This window comes from Odontomachus brunneus, unplaced genomic scaffold, assembly GCF_010583005.1.
Source record: "Odontomachus brunneus isolate Ranch 3 - 2012 unplaced genomic scaffold, Obru_v1 Obru_scaffold_054, whole genome shotgun sequence".
NCBI classification, from domain to species: Eukaryota; Metazoa; Arthropoda; class Insecta; order Hymenoptera; family Formicidae; genus Odontomachus; species Odontomachus brunneus.
In genome coordinates, this window is record NW_022639504.1 from 947,611 (window position 1) to 964,064 (window position 16,454).

The window sequence follows — 16,454 nt, forward strand, 5'->3', positions numbered from 1 at the left end:
GTGTGTGTGTGTGTGTGTGTGTGTGTGTTGCGTATATGTATTGTGCAGTGGCGAGCTTGACGTAACGAATTTATGTAGGATAAGCGATGAGCGATCGCACACACAGTAACACGAGCTGGTCAACACGAGAAACACGCTGACGATGTGTCCGTACTTTATCGCCGGACGTGTCACAGCAAGAGAGAGAGTACCACTTGACGTGCAATCGCATAATTATTTGAGTAATTGTTTCGAGTCGTTAATCATGATTCTGCCTATGATTGATCGTATCTGTCAGGCTGTGCGAATCTGGTAGTCTATCATGTGTGAGTGTGTCTGCGATGTATGTGAGAGTGTGTATGTGCCTTTATGTGTGTGTGTATTTTGTATGCGTGTGGGAGCCTTTGTAATTTGTACGAAAGTGAATGAACTAAACGCGGCCAAGTAAAGTGTAACAAAACACGTAAACCGATCGCGTATATTATACATATATAAATATATACATACAAAGGAGCTTTGTCGAATATATAACGTACGACGATTGTATCGAGAGGATATAACGGAGGAAAAAAACATGCGGTAACGTGTCGCACGCGAACACACATTTTGTATGTGCATTGCGAGGAGGTGGTATATATAAGATTTTCTCTTTTTGTTAAGTATCATTGAATTTATTGTAATGATATACTCTTAAGTAACGATCACGTAATTATTGCTTAGAGAGAGTGTTATTTATTTTTATTTGTTGCGAATTTATCGATTGCCTTCCATTTGAGTAAAAATAAATAAATACAAAGTTATTTGCTCTCTTGATAATATCGAATCGCCTACGCTGCTCATTTCACTATCGAAGAATCTTTAAAGAAGTTATCTTTAGCGAAAATGACGTTAACTGTTTCTTTTTTTTGTCGAAGTGCAACAATATTCGGTGTAACGATTCTTCGTATCAACAACCGGTGCAGACATAGTTATCATACCTAAAATTTAAAGTTGACATCTGTGAATTCAATGAACTCATAACTCACATCTCATATAATTTTCGCAAAAAAAAAAACAGTTTTAAAAAATACATGTTTTTTCAAAAGTTTTTGTAGATTTACAATATGGAAAGTTCATAAAAATTTTTAGAATATAAGAAATTATATTTACTGAGAAAAATGTTTTAACAACAAATTATTTAAATACGAGACTCTGTAGCGATTTAAAATATTTCCGAACACGATTGTCTTCTTTACTGCCTTATCGTAGTTTTGTTATTACAATTGTACTCGTTTATAATTTATATATACGCTGAGAAAAAAAACAGTTGCACAGACAAAATCGACATTTACCAGCCATCAAAGAAATATTGTATTTATTGAACAAATTACGCATTAGCGCAACTATAAGTTGAGTTGATATAGTTACTGACCAAATCACAATCGTTGAGTCTATTAATAATTCATCGTAACAATTTGAACATAATTTGTTTAATCGACTAAACGTTTGCTTGAACGAATTTCCTTTATTCAAGCAAACTCTTATTAAATCAATCACTTCTTTCAGTGTACATCAGAACTTTCACCGATATATAATATGCCGCAATAACTTCTTATATACGAGACCATACTGGTTTCGATTTATTATCCCCAACACTTTGAGCTTATATAAAAGCGCCAGATATCAATATTGTCATTAGTTTGCGGTAATTCCTTGAAAAGGTAAGATATATAAATTGTTATTTGTTGTAAATTATATACTTTTAGACATAAGGTAATCAAGTGCACATCATTATTATCAAGAAATATACGTTAAGTATATCAATAGTTTTATTCAACATATGAGAAGAGATCATGAAAATGAAACTAAAAAACTTTGGCTTTCAAGATGAAATTATTCTCATTCCTCATCTAATATGGTCACTAGATATATTATTCCATTTAGAATACGTAACTTAGAATATAAAAATTGTGAAATATCAAATAATTCTTCTGCATGTCTGTTATAAACAATAATATTCATGCCAGCAAATATATTATTGTTTATAATAGACATCTGGAAAGATTATTTGAAATTTCACAATTTTTGTGTTTTATGTTGTGAAATCAGTAGCTTTTATAACACTCGTTGAATCGCAGATCCGCGCGATTAATCCGTCTCATCAGAGGCCTTCCGGTATATGTGACCGCTATTATTGTTTCAATCTCTCATGTTTTTATTTCCTTGTCAAATTTAATACGATATAAATACATCGATTATTTCTAAAGTAGGTGAAATAGACATATATTACAAATGATAAATGTATGCAGAGACTGGCAATAAATAATATTATAGTTATTTTCGTTTCTTTCTCATTTTTGTCTCAATTTCGTTTCTTCAAATATAAATTTTTTTTCATTTTACATTTAATTACCATGGCTATTTAATACAAATTTATTTACCTTTTTTTACAGCGAAAGAGGAAACGTATGCATAGATATTGATATAAAAATGAAAACGATAAGTTTAAAGTTACTACTAAGTATCGCTCTGATATTTACTGTAGTGAGGGAAATTTATGTTTCTGACATTATTATCACTGATACGGATGTGGGAAACTGCACATTTGCTTCACCCGAAGATTCTTTACCATTCAATATAATGGAACTAAAGGATTATAACATTCTATTCACTGTTGATTACAATTACCGCTATACTACGTCCGAAATATTTGTTCAAATTTATCAGGAAACGAAAACTATACGTCTACACGCTCACAAATTAAAGCGTATAATGTTCGATCAGATATTTCTCACAAAAGTAGCGGAAGAACAGAAAGTACATTCTCCCGTGAAATATCGTTATTGTAAAATATCACAGATGTTAGACTTGTATTTTAAAGATACTATATTGCCTGCATCTTATCGTCTAGAGCTGAATTTTGCCGTGCCTATTACCATCCATGGTTATAAAAATTATACTCGGCATACGGCCTTCAATTTGACAAAACATGAAAGGTAAGCAGATATCTTAACTACTGTATTGTCAATTATATATTTTTGACATTATTATGGTTATTATACATGTCACGAGAACTTTATACGTTGAAAACATATATCGTTTAATTCGTCGTTTAATTTAATATTGTCGTTTATTGAAATGAAACGTCGCAAAACGTCAATTATAAGTTTCATTTGTGAGCTTATATCAACTACTGATTCACTTACGTTATATAATCGATCAAATTTATAACTTAAATATATTGTGAAATATAATAGGTGGTCTTACACGAATCTATTTGAATCGATCGCTGCTCGAGGAATGTTTCCATGCTGGGACGAACCAGGAATAAGGGCAACTTTCAATATTTCTGTCATTTGTCCTAAAGAATACACGGTCTTGTCAAATATGCCAGTACAAGCGAACTGGTCAATGAAGTATGATGAAGGTCTATGGACACGTTTTATGCCTAGCTCTCTGATAACTGCTTCTGAAGTGACAATTGTTGTGATTGATAACAATATATTTCGTCATTTTAATACTGTGATGGATTCCGTATGGTACTATCCAGAATCGTCGAACAATTTGAGCTTCGCCCTTTCTACAATTATTGATGTAAGATTGTCCTTGGTCAAATACACAGAACTGAGTATAATACTGGCAATACAGCACATCATGATTCCTAGTCCACTGAAAGTAGTAGGGTCGCCTGGATTCATTATTTACAGGTATACGCTCCATTAATTAAAATAATATAATTGTTACTTTTACGTTGAGATCTGTAAGGAACCCTAGAGTTTATAACCCAAATAGCACAAAGCATTTGGTGAATATTGAATCTATAGTAAAATCTACAACGACTAACCGTTGGTTAATTAATATATGCTGTTTAGAAATAATTCAGTAAGGCCCGACTGCACCAACGTTATTTTGGCTCTAAGCGAAACTTAAACATGTCTCTACCTTTATCTTTCTTTCTAAATAAATAAAGACGGACAAATATTTAAGTCTCGCTTAAAACTAAAATAACGTTGGTGCAATCGGGCCTAATAGATTAATAAAGATCTCAAAGAGTATATGATAAATTGAAATTGCAATAGAACATCGCAACGCAACTATGCAAATGCTGAGGACAATATCATTTATTTAAAATTTACAGAGAACGTGATGTTAGCTACCTTGAAGGGTCAGATTTCGTTGGTGTCAAAATAAATGTCGCACAATTAATCGCGAATCAAGTTGCACATCAATGGTTCCGTAGAAATGTCACCCACTTAATCCCGTTTGACTGGTGGATAAGAGAATCTTTTGCGACGTACTTCAGTTATTTCTTTTCACTTAAGGTATTTTCGCAGGCTGATATTGATAATGCAGGAATGCACTTTTATAATTACTAACTTGACATATATAATGAAAATTCTGGAATTCTTTCCAACAAAAATGATGATATATTAATACGCGATTTGATTTTGTTAATACGCCATCATGTTTGTTGGATTGTTAGCACATTTGCGTAATAGCCATTTCGCATAATTATTTTTAATTAATAATCAATTTCAATATAATTTTTCATTTGATATCGACTACTGTTTGTCCCAGCATGATATAAACATACAATTAGAAGAACTTTTCGTAGTTCAAATTCTACAACCTGTACTCCATTGTCATGACATTACTTTACAAATGAATTCCGTAGCACATGTTATCCATGACATTATCCACGATAATGAGATTGATACAGTTCTTTACTCTCGTTTGTATCACAACAAAGGTAAGTGAATTCATTCAAAGGATTCTTCGTTTAACGTTTCAAGCAGCACATCAAATAACATAATAACATATTATTAATATTACAAACATCACTATTGCGTTATTAAAATGTTATTTGATGTCATCGTGTTTATTGTAATCCTTCTTCAGCGAGAATACGATAAGAAGGAATTGAATTAAATTTTAACATTGCATTTTGTGTATATCACCGTAGGAGCAGTCTATCTGCGCATGTTGCAACAAATTCTGTCTCCGCAGAAGTTTAGAGAGCGCATCGGACAATATCTGACAAATCCGTAAGTAACTCAACGTAAAAATATAATCTCAATCTATTTTTTTCTCGGATATTCTACTGCAATATTATTTATACATTTATTTGTCATATACAGATTAATTAAATAACATACTAGTATTTTTTTAACTAACAAAGTACATTCAGAAAATGTCGTCTTTCTTAAGTTATAATATAAATCGAACATGTCCTCGGTTGTGCACCCGCCTTTTTAGAACACATCTACATAAACCTTTTAAATTACATAAATTTATAGCTAAGTAAATGTCTAAGTTAATTTGCGCTTTGATTGAATTATAGAATTTATTTATAGTTTATACATCGTCATCAATTTTAAATTTTAACAATTTAGTACAATCGACTCGACCTCTGACAACGATTTGTGGGAGACACTGCAAGGTACAGACGATGTACAACAAGAAGGAAATCCTCATATAAGAGATCTAATGTATGGTTGGTTACAACAAAAACACTATCCTGAATTATACATTAATTTTGATCGCAATAACGTGAATATCACTACATTTTGTGAGAGCAGTACTAACTGCGACATACCCATAAACATTCTTGTACAATCAGGAAGTAAATTTTATGAGCATACTTCGCCACCTATTTGGGTGCATTGTAACGAGTCAACAATTATTTCTAAGTTTAACGGGAGTTATTTTTTCATATTCAACTTGCGGCAAGTCGGTGAGTATCAATCGATAAAATTGTGTCATATGTTTACTGCTCATACTGTTACGATAAAATATTTTGAAATTCGCATAAATCTTCTTAATTAGGATATTGTGTTATATAACAGGATATTATCGTGTCAATTATGCAAATAGCAATTGGCAGTTGATTTCGGATTATCTGACCTATAGCGGTTACACTAACATACCTGTGCAAAATCGAGCTCAACTGATTGACGATGCGTATTACTTTACAATGGCGGGTAAACTCAGCACATCCATATTTTTAAACCTTATTGAATATCTAAAGCGTGAGACTCATTATGTAGCTTGGTATCCTATGTTCAATATTTTAACTTACATGTCTGCATATTGGAAGCTTTCAGCGAGTAGTTCTATCAAGGTAAGCCGTAGTAAATTACGTCGCATAAACAAATTCAGCAAATATTTTCGATATACGGTAATTCAATCAGGAGGATAGATTTAAAAGATGTGTGCACTCCAATCACTGTATTCCAATCACTACTAGTATCAGAAAGAAATTTGAGTAAACTGTCTATATTCACACATAATTTTTGTCTTCGCAAATAATAATAATATGCAATTAATATTCGATTCGCAGTCGGCCATGTTGAAAATATTGGATAATCTGCTTACGAATATAGGATACGAGGAGAAACCTGAAGATAATGGCATGACGAAGTCATTAAGATTATTAGCAACAAAATGGACTTGTAAACTTGGTCATAGCGAATGCAGGAAAGCTGCCAGTGCTAAATTGGAAGCAAAATATAATTCTCCGGATACACAGTAATTCTTTTTTCAAATATATCTCTTTTTTACGAACGTTTAATCAGTGAATAAACGAGATTAATATAATTTAAATTAAATTTATTTTATTTATCTATCTATATTGTATATTTACTTATATTTATTTATGATATATTTATTTATTTATTTTTATATTTATTTATATATTTATTTATATATTTATTTATTTATATTTATTTTTTTATATTTATTTATATTTATTTATTTATTTTTACTTATTTATATTTATTTATGACATATTCACATATATTTCTTGTATTATATTAATTTTATATTTTATATAGAATTTTGCCATGGTGGAAAGAATGGGTGTATTGTACAGGTATAATGCAAGTCAACGAAAACATTTGGCAACAAATTCTGCATGAAAGCTTTCGATCTTCAGATATATCTACATTTAAATATTTGGCTTGTACTGATAATTTTACACGCAGTACATATTACATAAATCTCCTTCTCGGTAAAGAGATAACTGAATTAATAGAAAACAAACAGTTTACGGAACATTTCCAGTATACTTTAAAGAGATATATGCAGAATCATATGGTGTTTCCATATGTCTTAGAAAAATTTATGGGAATAATAGACAGGTAATTCTCTTCCAATTGCAATCAGTCGTACATTGTAATCGTCAGAGTGAATTGATTATCTAATTGATTTTCTGCTGATGATAAATTAATAATATTTAAATTTACAGATTTTACAAACATGAAGTGATAGTTTTATGGGGTGATATCATATGGAATCTTCGTTTTAAAGATGAATTTCAAAAGGTAAGTTATACACAATTATATCTTTTCTACTTAATTATTTATGATTAATAATTAGTTTAAGTTGTCTCTATAAATATCACATAGGATATCTTGTTTTACTATAAAGCAAATATAATATATTTTTTATATTAAGCCTAATCTGGTATTAATCATTGTTCAATATATGCCTAAATTATTTGTTTCAGATAATGGAGTTTTCATATAAGGTTGAGGAAAATTATTCAGCAGAGCCATATGAAATCCAGAAGATAATAAGAGCACGAAAAGATGAATTAAACAAAATATACAAGATGTTTAATCATTTTTAAAACAAAAAAGATTAAACGGTACACAGATTAATTGAAATGACAAATTAAAAATATAAATTATGTATCGCGCAGTTAAAACAATTAATCATGCCTTTTCACGTGCAAATTAATTAATTTATAATAGAGTTATCCTAAATACAAGTGCCTAAATGCAAGTGTAAAATATTGCATTATATATATATATTCATACATATGAATATATATGTGTGTAATTTACGTGCATGATATAATAAATATTTTCTTTTGATTATTAAAGATTTTTAATAAAAAATATATTAATATATATTCTGTTCTGTTATAGACTATATTAGTCATCCCTCTTAGATATTATCCAATACTAGTTAAAAATATTATTATTTATAATACATATTGAAGAGTTATTTGAAATTTCACAATCTTTATATCTTATATTGTATAGTTGAGCATTTATAACACATTTCAAATGGATTCGCGTGATTAATCCGTCTCAACTTTCAATTTGTATACAATATGTGTCCATTGTTATTCTTTCGATTTCATTTCATATTCTTATTTGTTTTCTAAACGAAATAAGATGTAAACATATAGATTGTGTCTAAAGTAGACCGAGTAGACGCATATTACAAATGATAAACGTATATAAAATTCTCGCCAAATAACACTATCTTCTCGTCTCACTATTACTATCTTCTCTCTGTTCCTTTATTACTTTTTACCTAATTTTATCTCTTTATTGAACAACTTTTTATATAACTTCAAAGATAACTTTTCATATAACTAAAGATAAAATCGTTTAAAATAATTTATTGTTGGTTAATAATTTCTATTTATGAACTTAGGATAGTAATTCTGACTTAAATAGAAAACGTATATTTTTTAAATTATTGAGGTGGAAAGTTTTAAAATCAACACCCTGTATATAGGCTGAGAAAGAAGCAGTTCCATCGACAAAATCGGCAGTCACGAACCATCAAAGAAATATTGAACAAATTACGCATTAGCGCAACTGTAAGTTGGGTTATTATATTTATTGACCAAATCACAACCGTTGAATCAATTGATAATTTATCGCAACAATTTGAACATAATTTGTTCAATCGACAAAATGTTTGCTTGAACGGATTTTCTTTATTCAAGCAAAGTCTCCTTAAATTAACTACTTCTTCTTTAGCGTACAACAGAACTTCCACCGATATATAACGTCCCGCAATAACTTCTTATACGAGATCATATTGGCTTCAATTTACTATTCCCGACACTTTGAGCTTATATAAAGGCGCCAGATGTCAATATTGTCATTAGCTTGCGGTAACTCCTCGAGAAGGTAAGATATATCTATTGTCATTTACCGTAAATTATATATTTTTACACAGTCAAGTGCACATCGTTATTATCAAGAAATATACGTACACTAAAATTCATTAATGCCTTTACCCTTTCGGTATCTGGAAAATTGGATTTTTTCGATCTGGCGCATTGTTTCTCAGTAAGTGTAAATCGTGACTATTAATTACTGAAAAAACCGGCTAACTACTAACATTTACGAATCACGCTTATTAAGAAACGATGCGCCAGATCGAAGAAGTACAATTCTCTAGATACCGGAAGTGTAAAGGCATTAATGAATCCTAATATACAAGCGTTCAGCATATGGGAAGAGATCATGAAAACAAAACTAAAAAACTTTGGCTTTCAAGATAAAATTATTTTCATTTCTCAGCGAATATAGCCACTAGATATATTATTCAATTTAGAATACCTAACTTAGAATATGAAAATTGTGAAATATCAAATAATTCTTCTGAATGGCTGTTATAAACAATAATATTCACGCCAGGAAATATATTATTGTTTATAACAGACATCTGGAAAGATTATTTGAAATTTCACAATTTTTGTGTTCTAACTTGTGAGATCAGTAGCTTTTACAATACTTTGTTGAATACAAATCCGCACGATTAATCCGTTTTTCCAGATGCCTTTCGGTATATGTGACCGTTGTTATTGTTGCGATCTCTCCTCATGTTTTTATTGCTTGCCAAGCGTAACATGATGTAAATATATCGATTATGTCTGAAGTAGGCGAAATAGACATATGTTACAAATAATAAATGTGTGAAGAGATTGGCGATAAATAATATTACCGTTATTTTCGTTTTTTTCTAATTCTTGTCTCAGTTCCGTTTCTTCAAATTGTTGTATAAATTTTTTTACATTTTACATTTAATTACGATGGCTACATAATGCAAACTTATTTGTATTTATCTTCTTTTACAGCAAAAGAAGAAACATTCACAGATATTGATATAGAAATGAAAACGATATGTTTGAATTTAATACTAAGTATCGTTCTCATATTTACTGTAGTGAGGGCAAATGTTTCTGACTCTATTATCACTGATACGGATGTGGGAGACTGCACATTCGCTTCACCTGAAGATCGTTTACCATTCGATATAATGAAACCAAAGAGCTATGACATCATATTCATTATTGGTTATATTCCCCACTTTGCTTCATCAAGAATCTTGATTGAAATTTATCAGCAAACGAGAACTATACGTCTGCACGCTCACAATATAAAGCGCATAAAGTTAAATGATATACATCTTACGAATGCAGCGAAATGCTGCTTTAAAGAATCGGAAATTCGTTTCCCAGTGAGATATCGTTACTGTAAAATATCACAGATGTTAGACTTGCATTTTAAACATGTAATATTGCCTGGATTTTATTATCTAACCCTGAATTTTGCCGTGCCTATTACCATCAATGTTTATAAAAATGATATTCGGCATGTGGCCTTTAATTTAGCAAAACATGAAAGGTGAGCAGGTACTTTAACTATTGCATTGTCAATTATATATTTTTGACATTATTATGATTATTATACATGCCACGAGAGCTTTATACGTTGAAAACATATATCGTCTAAAGTTTATTGAAACGAAACATTGTAAAAGATAAATTCTAAGTTTTTTTGTGAGCTTATTTGAAGTACTGATTCATTAATGTTATATAATCGATCAAATTTATAATTGTCAAATCTATTGTGATTTGCGATAGGTGGTCTTACACATATTCATTTAAATCGATCGGTGCTCGAAGAATATTTCCATGCTGGGACCAATCAGAAATAAGGGCAACTTTCAATATTTCTGTTGTCCATCCTAAAAAATACAAGGTCTTTTCAAATATGCCACTACAATTAATTTGGCCAAGATCCGGTGAAATTCTGCACTCATATTTTATGCCCAGTTATATGTTAACTGTTTCTGAAGTGACGATTGTTGTGACTGATAACAATATAATCCGTCATTTTGATTTTATGACGGATTCCATATGGTGCTATCCAGAATCACCGAAAAATTTGAGCTTCGCCTTTTCTACAGTTGTTGAAGTCAAAATGTCCTTGGCCAATTATGCAACGCTGAGTATATTGCCGGAAATACAGCACATCATGATTCCTAGTCCATTGAAAGTAGTAGGGTCACCTGGACTCATTATTTACAGGTATACGCCCCATTAGATAAAATAACATAATATTAACTCGTTGAAACGCATTCTAGAGTTTATAAATTATAATAAATATAGCACGAAGCATTTGGTGAATGTTGCATCTATTACGACCAATGTAAAATGACTAACCGTTGGTCAACTAATACGTGCTGTTTACACTGTTAAATATTGGAGGGTCAAATTTAAACCAATTTCTTGAGTTAAATAATATTTAGTTATTTTTAACTATCATGTGTGTCAAAATTTACTATTTTAACACAAAACATGTGTTTAGAAAAACAACCACATCTAATCAACCAATTTAAAACAATATTAAGTCATTTTTTACTAAAACAAAGGTTACATTAACGTGCACATAATAAAAAATAAACTAAATTTTAGTCAAATTTAATACATTTCTTAAGTTAAATTATTTAACTCCATTACATTAGTTAAATTAACGATATATTTAGTAGGAGCAGTGGCGACTTATAGGAATGGTTAAAAATAACTCAAATTAAGTATAATTTGACACTACAGATTTAACAGTGTAGAAATAATTCAGTAAGAGATTAATAAAAGTTTCAATGAGTATATGATAAATTGAAATTGCAATACAACCTCGTAATGCAACTATGCCAGTGCCGAGAACATTATCATTTATTTAAAATTTACAGAGAACGTGATGTTAGCTACCTTGAAGGGTCAGATTTCGTTGGTGTCAAAATAAATGTTGCACAATTAATTGCGAGTCAAATTGCACGTCAATGGTTTCGTAGAAATATCACCCACCCAACCCCGATAGAGTTTATAAGAGAATCATTTGCGACCTACTTCAGTTATTTCTTTTCACTCCAGGTATTTTCGCAGTTTAGTATTGGTAATGCAAGAATGCACTTTTGTAATTATTAGCTTGACATATATAATGAAAATTCTGGAATTCTTTCCAGTAAAAATGATGACGTATTAATACGTCATTTTATTAATATTTGATTTTGCTAATACGTCATCATATTTATTGGGTCGTTAGCACATTTACTTATTTATTATTATTTATTAATAGCAATTTCTCATAAATGTTTTTAGTTATTAAGCAATTCCAATACTATTCTTTATATGATATCAACTTCATGACTATTGTTTGTCCCAGTTTGACATGAGCATACAATTAGAAGAACTTTTCGTAGTTCAAATTGTACAATCTGCATTCCATTGTGACATTACTTTACGAATGAATTCTATAGCATCTGATGTATATGACATTATGCACAGTAATGAGATTGATAGAATTCTTTACATTCGTTACTATCACAATAAAGGTGTGTGAATATATTCAAATGATTCTACGTTTAATGTTCCAAATAGCACGATGTCATCAATAACATAATTAATGACATATTATTAATCTTACAGACATCATTAAATGCGTTATTAAAATGTTATTTACTGTCATCGTGTTTATAGTAATCATTCTTCAGCGAGAATACGATGAGAAGAAATCGAATTAAATTTTAACAATGTATTTTGTATATCACCGTAGGAGCTGTTTTTCTGCGCATGTTGCAACAAATTCTTTCACCGCAGAAGTTTAGAGAGCGTATCGGACAATATCTGAAAAATTCGTAAGTAACTTAACGTAAAAATATAACCTGATTCTATTTTTTTCTCGCATATTTTATTGCAAAATTGTTTATATATTTATTCGTTATATGCAGATTAATTAAAAAATATACTAGTATTATTTGACTAATGGAAAATGTTATCTTCCTTAAATTATAATATAAATTGAATATGTCCTCGGTTGTGCACCCTCCTTTTTAGAACAAATCTACATAAATCTATTAAATTACACAAATTTATAGCTAAGTAAATGTCCTAGTTAATTTTCTCTCTGATTGAATTATATAATTTATTTGTACAATTCACGCATCGTTATCAATTTTTAATTTTAACAATTTAGTGACAATCTAGTGACAATCACTGGCAACGATTTGTGGAAGACTCTGCAAGGTACAGACGATGTACAACAAGAAGGAAATCCTCATATAAAAGATTTAATGCATGGTTGGTTACGGCAGAAACATTACCCTGAATTGTACATTACTTTTGATGACAATAACGTGAATATCACTACATTTTGTGAGAGCAGTACTAACTGCGACATACCTATAAGCATTCTTGTACAATCTGATAATAGCTCTTACTTCGATACCTTGCCACTTACTTGGATGATGTGTAACGAATCTAAAATTATTTCTAAGTCTAAGGAGAGTTATTTCTTTATATACAACTTGCGACAAGTTGGTGAGTATCAGTCGATAAAATTACGTCATATCTTTTTGTGTCTATACTACTATGATAACATATTTTGAAATTCGCATAAATCTTCTTAATTAGGATATTATGTTATATAACAGGATATTATCGTGTAAATTATGCAAATAGCAATTGGCAGTTGATTTCGAATTATCTGACCTATAGCGGTTACACTAATATACCTGTGCAAAATCGAGCTCAACTGATTGACGATGCATATTACTTTACAATGGCGGGTAAACTCAGCACATCCATATTTTTGAACCTCATTGAATATCTAAAGCGTGAGACTCATTATGTAGCTTGGTATCCTATGTTCAATATTTTAACTTACATGTCTGCATATTGGAAGCTTTCAGCGAGTAGTTCTGTAAAGGTAAGCCGTAGTGAATTACATTGCATAAACAAGTTCAGCAAATACTTTCGATACACGGTATCGATACACGGTATTCAATAAGGAGGATAGATTTAAAAAATGTGTGCATACTGTACTCCATTCACTCTTAGCATGAAAGAAATTTGAGTAAACTGTTTATATTCACACATAAATTTATCAAATAATAATAATATACACTTAATATTATTTGGCGATTCGCAGGCGACCATGTTGGAAATATTGGATAATCTGCTTACGAATATTGGGTACGAGGAGAAACCTGAAGATAATGGCATGACGAAGACATTAAGGTTATTAGCAACAAAGTGGTCTTGTAAACTTGGTCATAGCGAATGCAGAAAAGCTGCCAGTGCTAAATTGGAAACAAAATATAATTCTCCGGATACACAGTAATTCTTTTTATACAATTAATGTTCTATTTTCAAACCTATCTCTTTCTTACGAACGTTTAATCAGTGAATAAATAAGATTAATATAATTTAAATTAAATTTATTTTATTTATCTGTGTATTGTATATATATTATATTATATTATATATATATATATATATATATATATATATATATATATATATATATATATTACTTATATATTACTTATATATATTTATGATATATATATTTCTTTTTATTTTGTATTTTACATAGAATTTTGCCATGGTGGAAAGAATGGGTGTATTGTACAGGTATGATGCAACTCAACGAAAATACTTGGCAGCAAATTCTGCGTGAAAGCCTTCGATCTTCAGATATATCTACATTTAAATATTTGGCTTGTACTGATAATTTTACACGCATAACATATTACATAGATCTCCTTCTCGATAAAGAGATAGCTGAATTAATAGAAAACAAACAGCTTACGGAACATTTCCAATCTACTTTAAAGAGATATATGCAGAATGATATGGTGTATCCATATGTCTTAGAAAGATTTATGAAAATAATAGACAGGTAATTCTTCCAATTGCAATCAGTCGTACATTGTAATCGTCAAAATGACTTGCGTCTATTTATGATAAATTAATAATGTTTAAATTTACAGATTTTACAAACATGAAGTGATAGTTTTATGGGGTGATATCATATGGAATCTTCGTTTTGAAGATGAATTGAAAAAGGTAAATTTTACAATTATATCTTTCTTATTTAATTATTTATGTTTATTAATTAGTTTAAGTTATCTCTATAAATATGGCATAAGATATATAGTAAAACATATATAATACAGTTTGATCTTTCCGTTTTTTATTAAGCCTAATCTGCTATAAACATTGTTCAGTACATATTTATATTATCTGCTTCAGATAGAGGAGTTTTTAATTAAGGTTGAGACAAGATATTCGCCAGGGTCATATAAAGTCTTGAAGATAATAAGAGCACGAAAAGATGAATTAAACAAAATACACAAGATGTTTTATAATTTTTAAAACATAAATTATTAATTGGTGCGCATATTAATCAAAATTATAAATTATAATTATAAATTATGTATCGCGCAATTGAAACAATTAATCATACCCATTCACGTACAAATTAATTAATTTATAATAGAATTATTCTAAATATATTGCAAGTGTAAAATATGACAACATATATATATATATATATATATACACACAAGTATATATATGTACATATCATATATATATATATACAAATATTTGTAAAATATGTATAAAAATATTAAATATATGAACATATATATATATATGTTCATTCATATGAATATACATGTGTAATTTATGTGCATGATATAATAAATATTTGCTTATTAAAACTTTTCATAAGAAATATATTAATATATATTCTATACTGTTATAGACTATATTAGTCCGCCCTTTTAGAGATTATCCAATACTAGTAAAAAATATATTTGTTTATAACACATCTGGAAGAGTTATTTGAAACTTTACAATCTTTATATCTTATATTGCGTAATTGACAGATTTTATAACACATTTCAAACGGATCCGCGCGATTAATCCGTTTCAACTTTCAACTTGTATTCAGTATATGTGTCTATTATTGTTTCGATTACATTTTATGTTTTTATTTGTTTTCCAAATAAAGTAAGTTGTAAATATATAGATTGTGTCTAAAGTTGACCGAGTAGACACGTATTACAAATGATAAACGTGTACAAAAATCTTCTCCAAATATCACTTCTCTCTGCTTCTTTATTACTTTTTATCTAATTTTATTTCTTTATGGAACAACTGTTTATATAACTTCGAAGATAACTTTTCATATAATTAAAGATAGAACTGTTTGAAATAATTTAATGTTGGTTAATAATTTCTATTCATAAACTTATGATAATAATTCTAATTTAAATAAAAGAACGCATATTTTTAAAAATATTAAAATAGGAAGTTTTAAAATGAACACTCTGTATATACGCTGAGAAAGAAAGCAGTTCCATCGACAAAATCGACAGTCACCAGCCATCAAAGAAATATTGAACAAACTACGCATTAACGCAACTGTAAGTTGGGTTGATATACTTACTGACCAAATCATAACCATTGATTCAATTGATAATTCATCGCAACAATTTAAACATAATTTGTACAATCGATGTAACGTTTACTTGAACGAATATCTTTCATTCGAACAAAGTCTCCTTAAATCAACTACTTCCTTTTCAGTGTACAACAGAACTTTCACCGATAT

General features: G+C 29.6%; 2 protein-coding genes across 2 annotated transcripts; both read left to right on the top strand.

The window, feature by feature from the left end:
• The first annotated feature begins 6 nt into the window (after window positions 1–6).
• On the top strand, window positions 7–7,801 carry LOC116845638 (aminopeptidase N-like). Its single transcript, XM_032818580.1, has 12 exons — window positions 7–1,679; window positions 2,412–2,954; window positions 3,216–3,665; window positions 4,097–4,280; window positions 4,537–4,708; window positions 4,922–5,003; window positions 5,352–5,692; window positions 5,805–6,079; window positions 6,299–6,486; window positions 6,792–7,097; window positions 7,205–7,280; window positions 7,466–7,801. Exons 2-12 carry the CDS (start codon window positions 2,449–2,451, stop codon window positions 7,586–7,588), a joined length of 2,703 nt encoding a protein of 900 aa, XP_032674471.1. The 5' UTR covers window positions 7–1,679; window positions 2,412–2,448; the 3' UTR covers window positions 7,589–7,801.
• A 444-nt stretch (window positions 7,802–8,245) lies between these two features.
• LOC116845637 (glutamyl aminopeptidase-like) lies at window positions 8,246–15,316 on the top strand. The gene is made up of 13 exons (XM_032818579.1): window positions 8,246–8,575; window positions 8,739–8,891; window positions 9,845–10,394; window positions 10,634–11,080; window positions 11,743–11,923; window positions 12,216–12,384; window positions 12,606–12,687; window positions 13,026–13,369; window positions 13,483–13,757; window positions 13,980–14,167; window positions 14,427–14,732; window positions 14,824–14,899; window positions 15,086–15,316. The coding sequence occupies exons 3-13, from the start codon at window positions 9,880–9,882 to the stop codon at window positions 15,206–15,208; spliced, it is 2,706 nt and encodes a 901-aa protein (XP_032674470.1). The 5' UTR covers window positions 8,246–8,575; window positions 8,739–8,891; window positions 9,845–9,879; the 3' UTR covers window positions 15,209–15,316.
• The last annotated feature ends 1,138 nt before the right edge of the window (window positions 15,317–16,454 follow it).

Bases quoted from the DNA above. Each gene is read 5' to 3' on its own strand.
- LOC116845638 (XM_032818580.1), top strand. From the start codon at position 2,449: ATGAAAACGATAAGTTTAAAGTTACTACTAAGTATCGCTCTGATATTT. The intron at 2,955-3,215 runs GTAAGCAGATAT...GAAATATAATAG, and splicing joins AATTTGACAAAACATGAAAG to GTGGTCTTACACGAATCTAT. The intron at 4,281-4,536 runs GTATTTTCGCAG...TGTTTGTCCCAG, and splicing joins GTTATTTCTTTTCACTTAAG to CATGATATAAACATACAATT.
- LOC116845637 (XM_032818579.1), top strand. From the start codon at position 9,880: ATGAAAACGATATGTTTGAATTTAATACTAAGTATCGTTCTCATATTT. The intron at 11,924-12,215 runs GTATTTTCGCAG...TGTTTGTCCCAG, and splicing joins GTTATTTCTTTTCACTCCAG to TTTGACATGAGCATACAATT. The intron at 13,758-13,979 runs GTAAGCCGTAGT...GGCGATTCGCAG, and splicing joins CAGCGAGTAGTTCTGTAAAG to GCGACCATGTTGGAAATATT.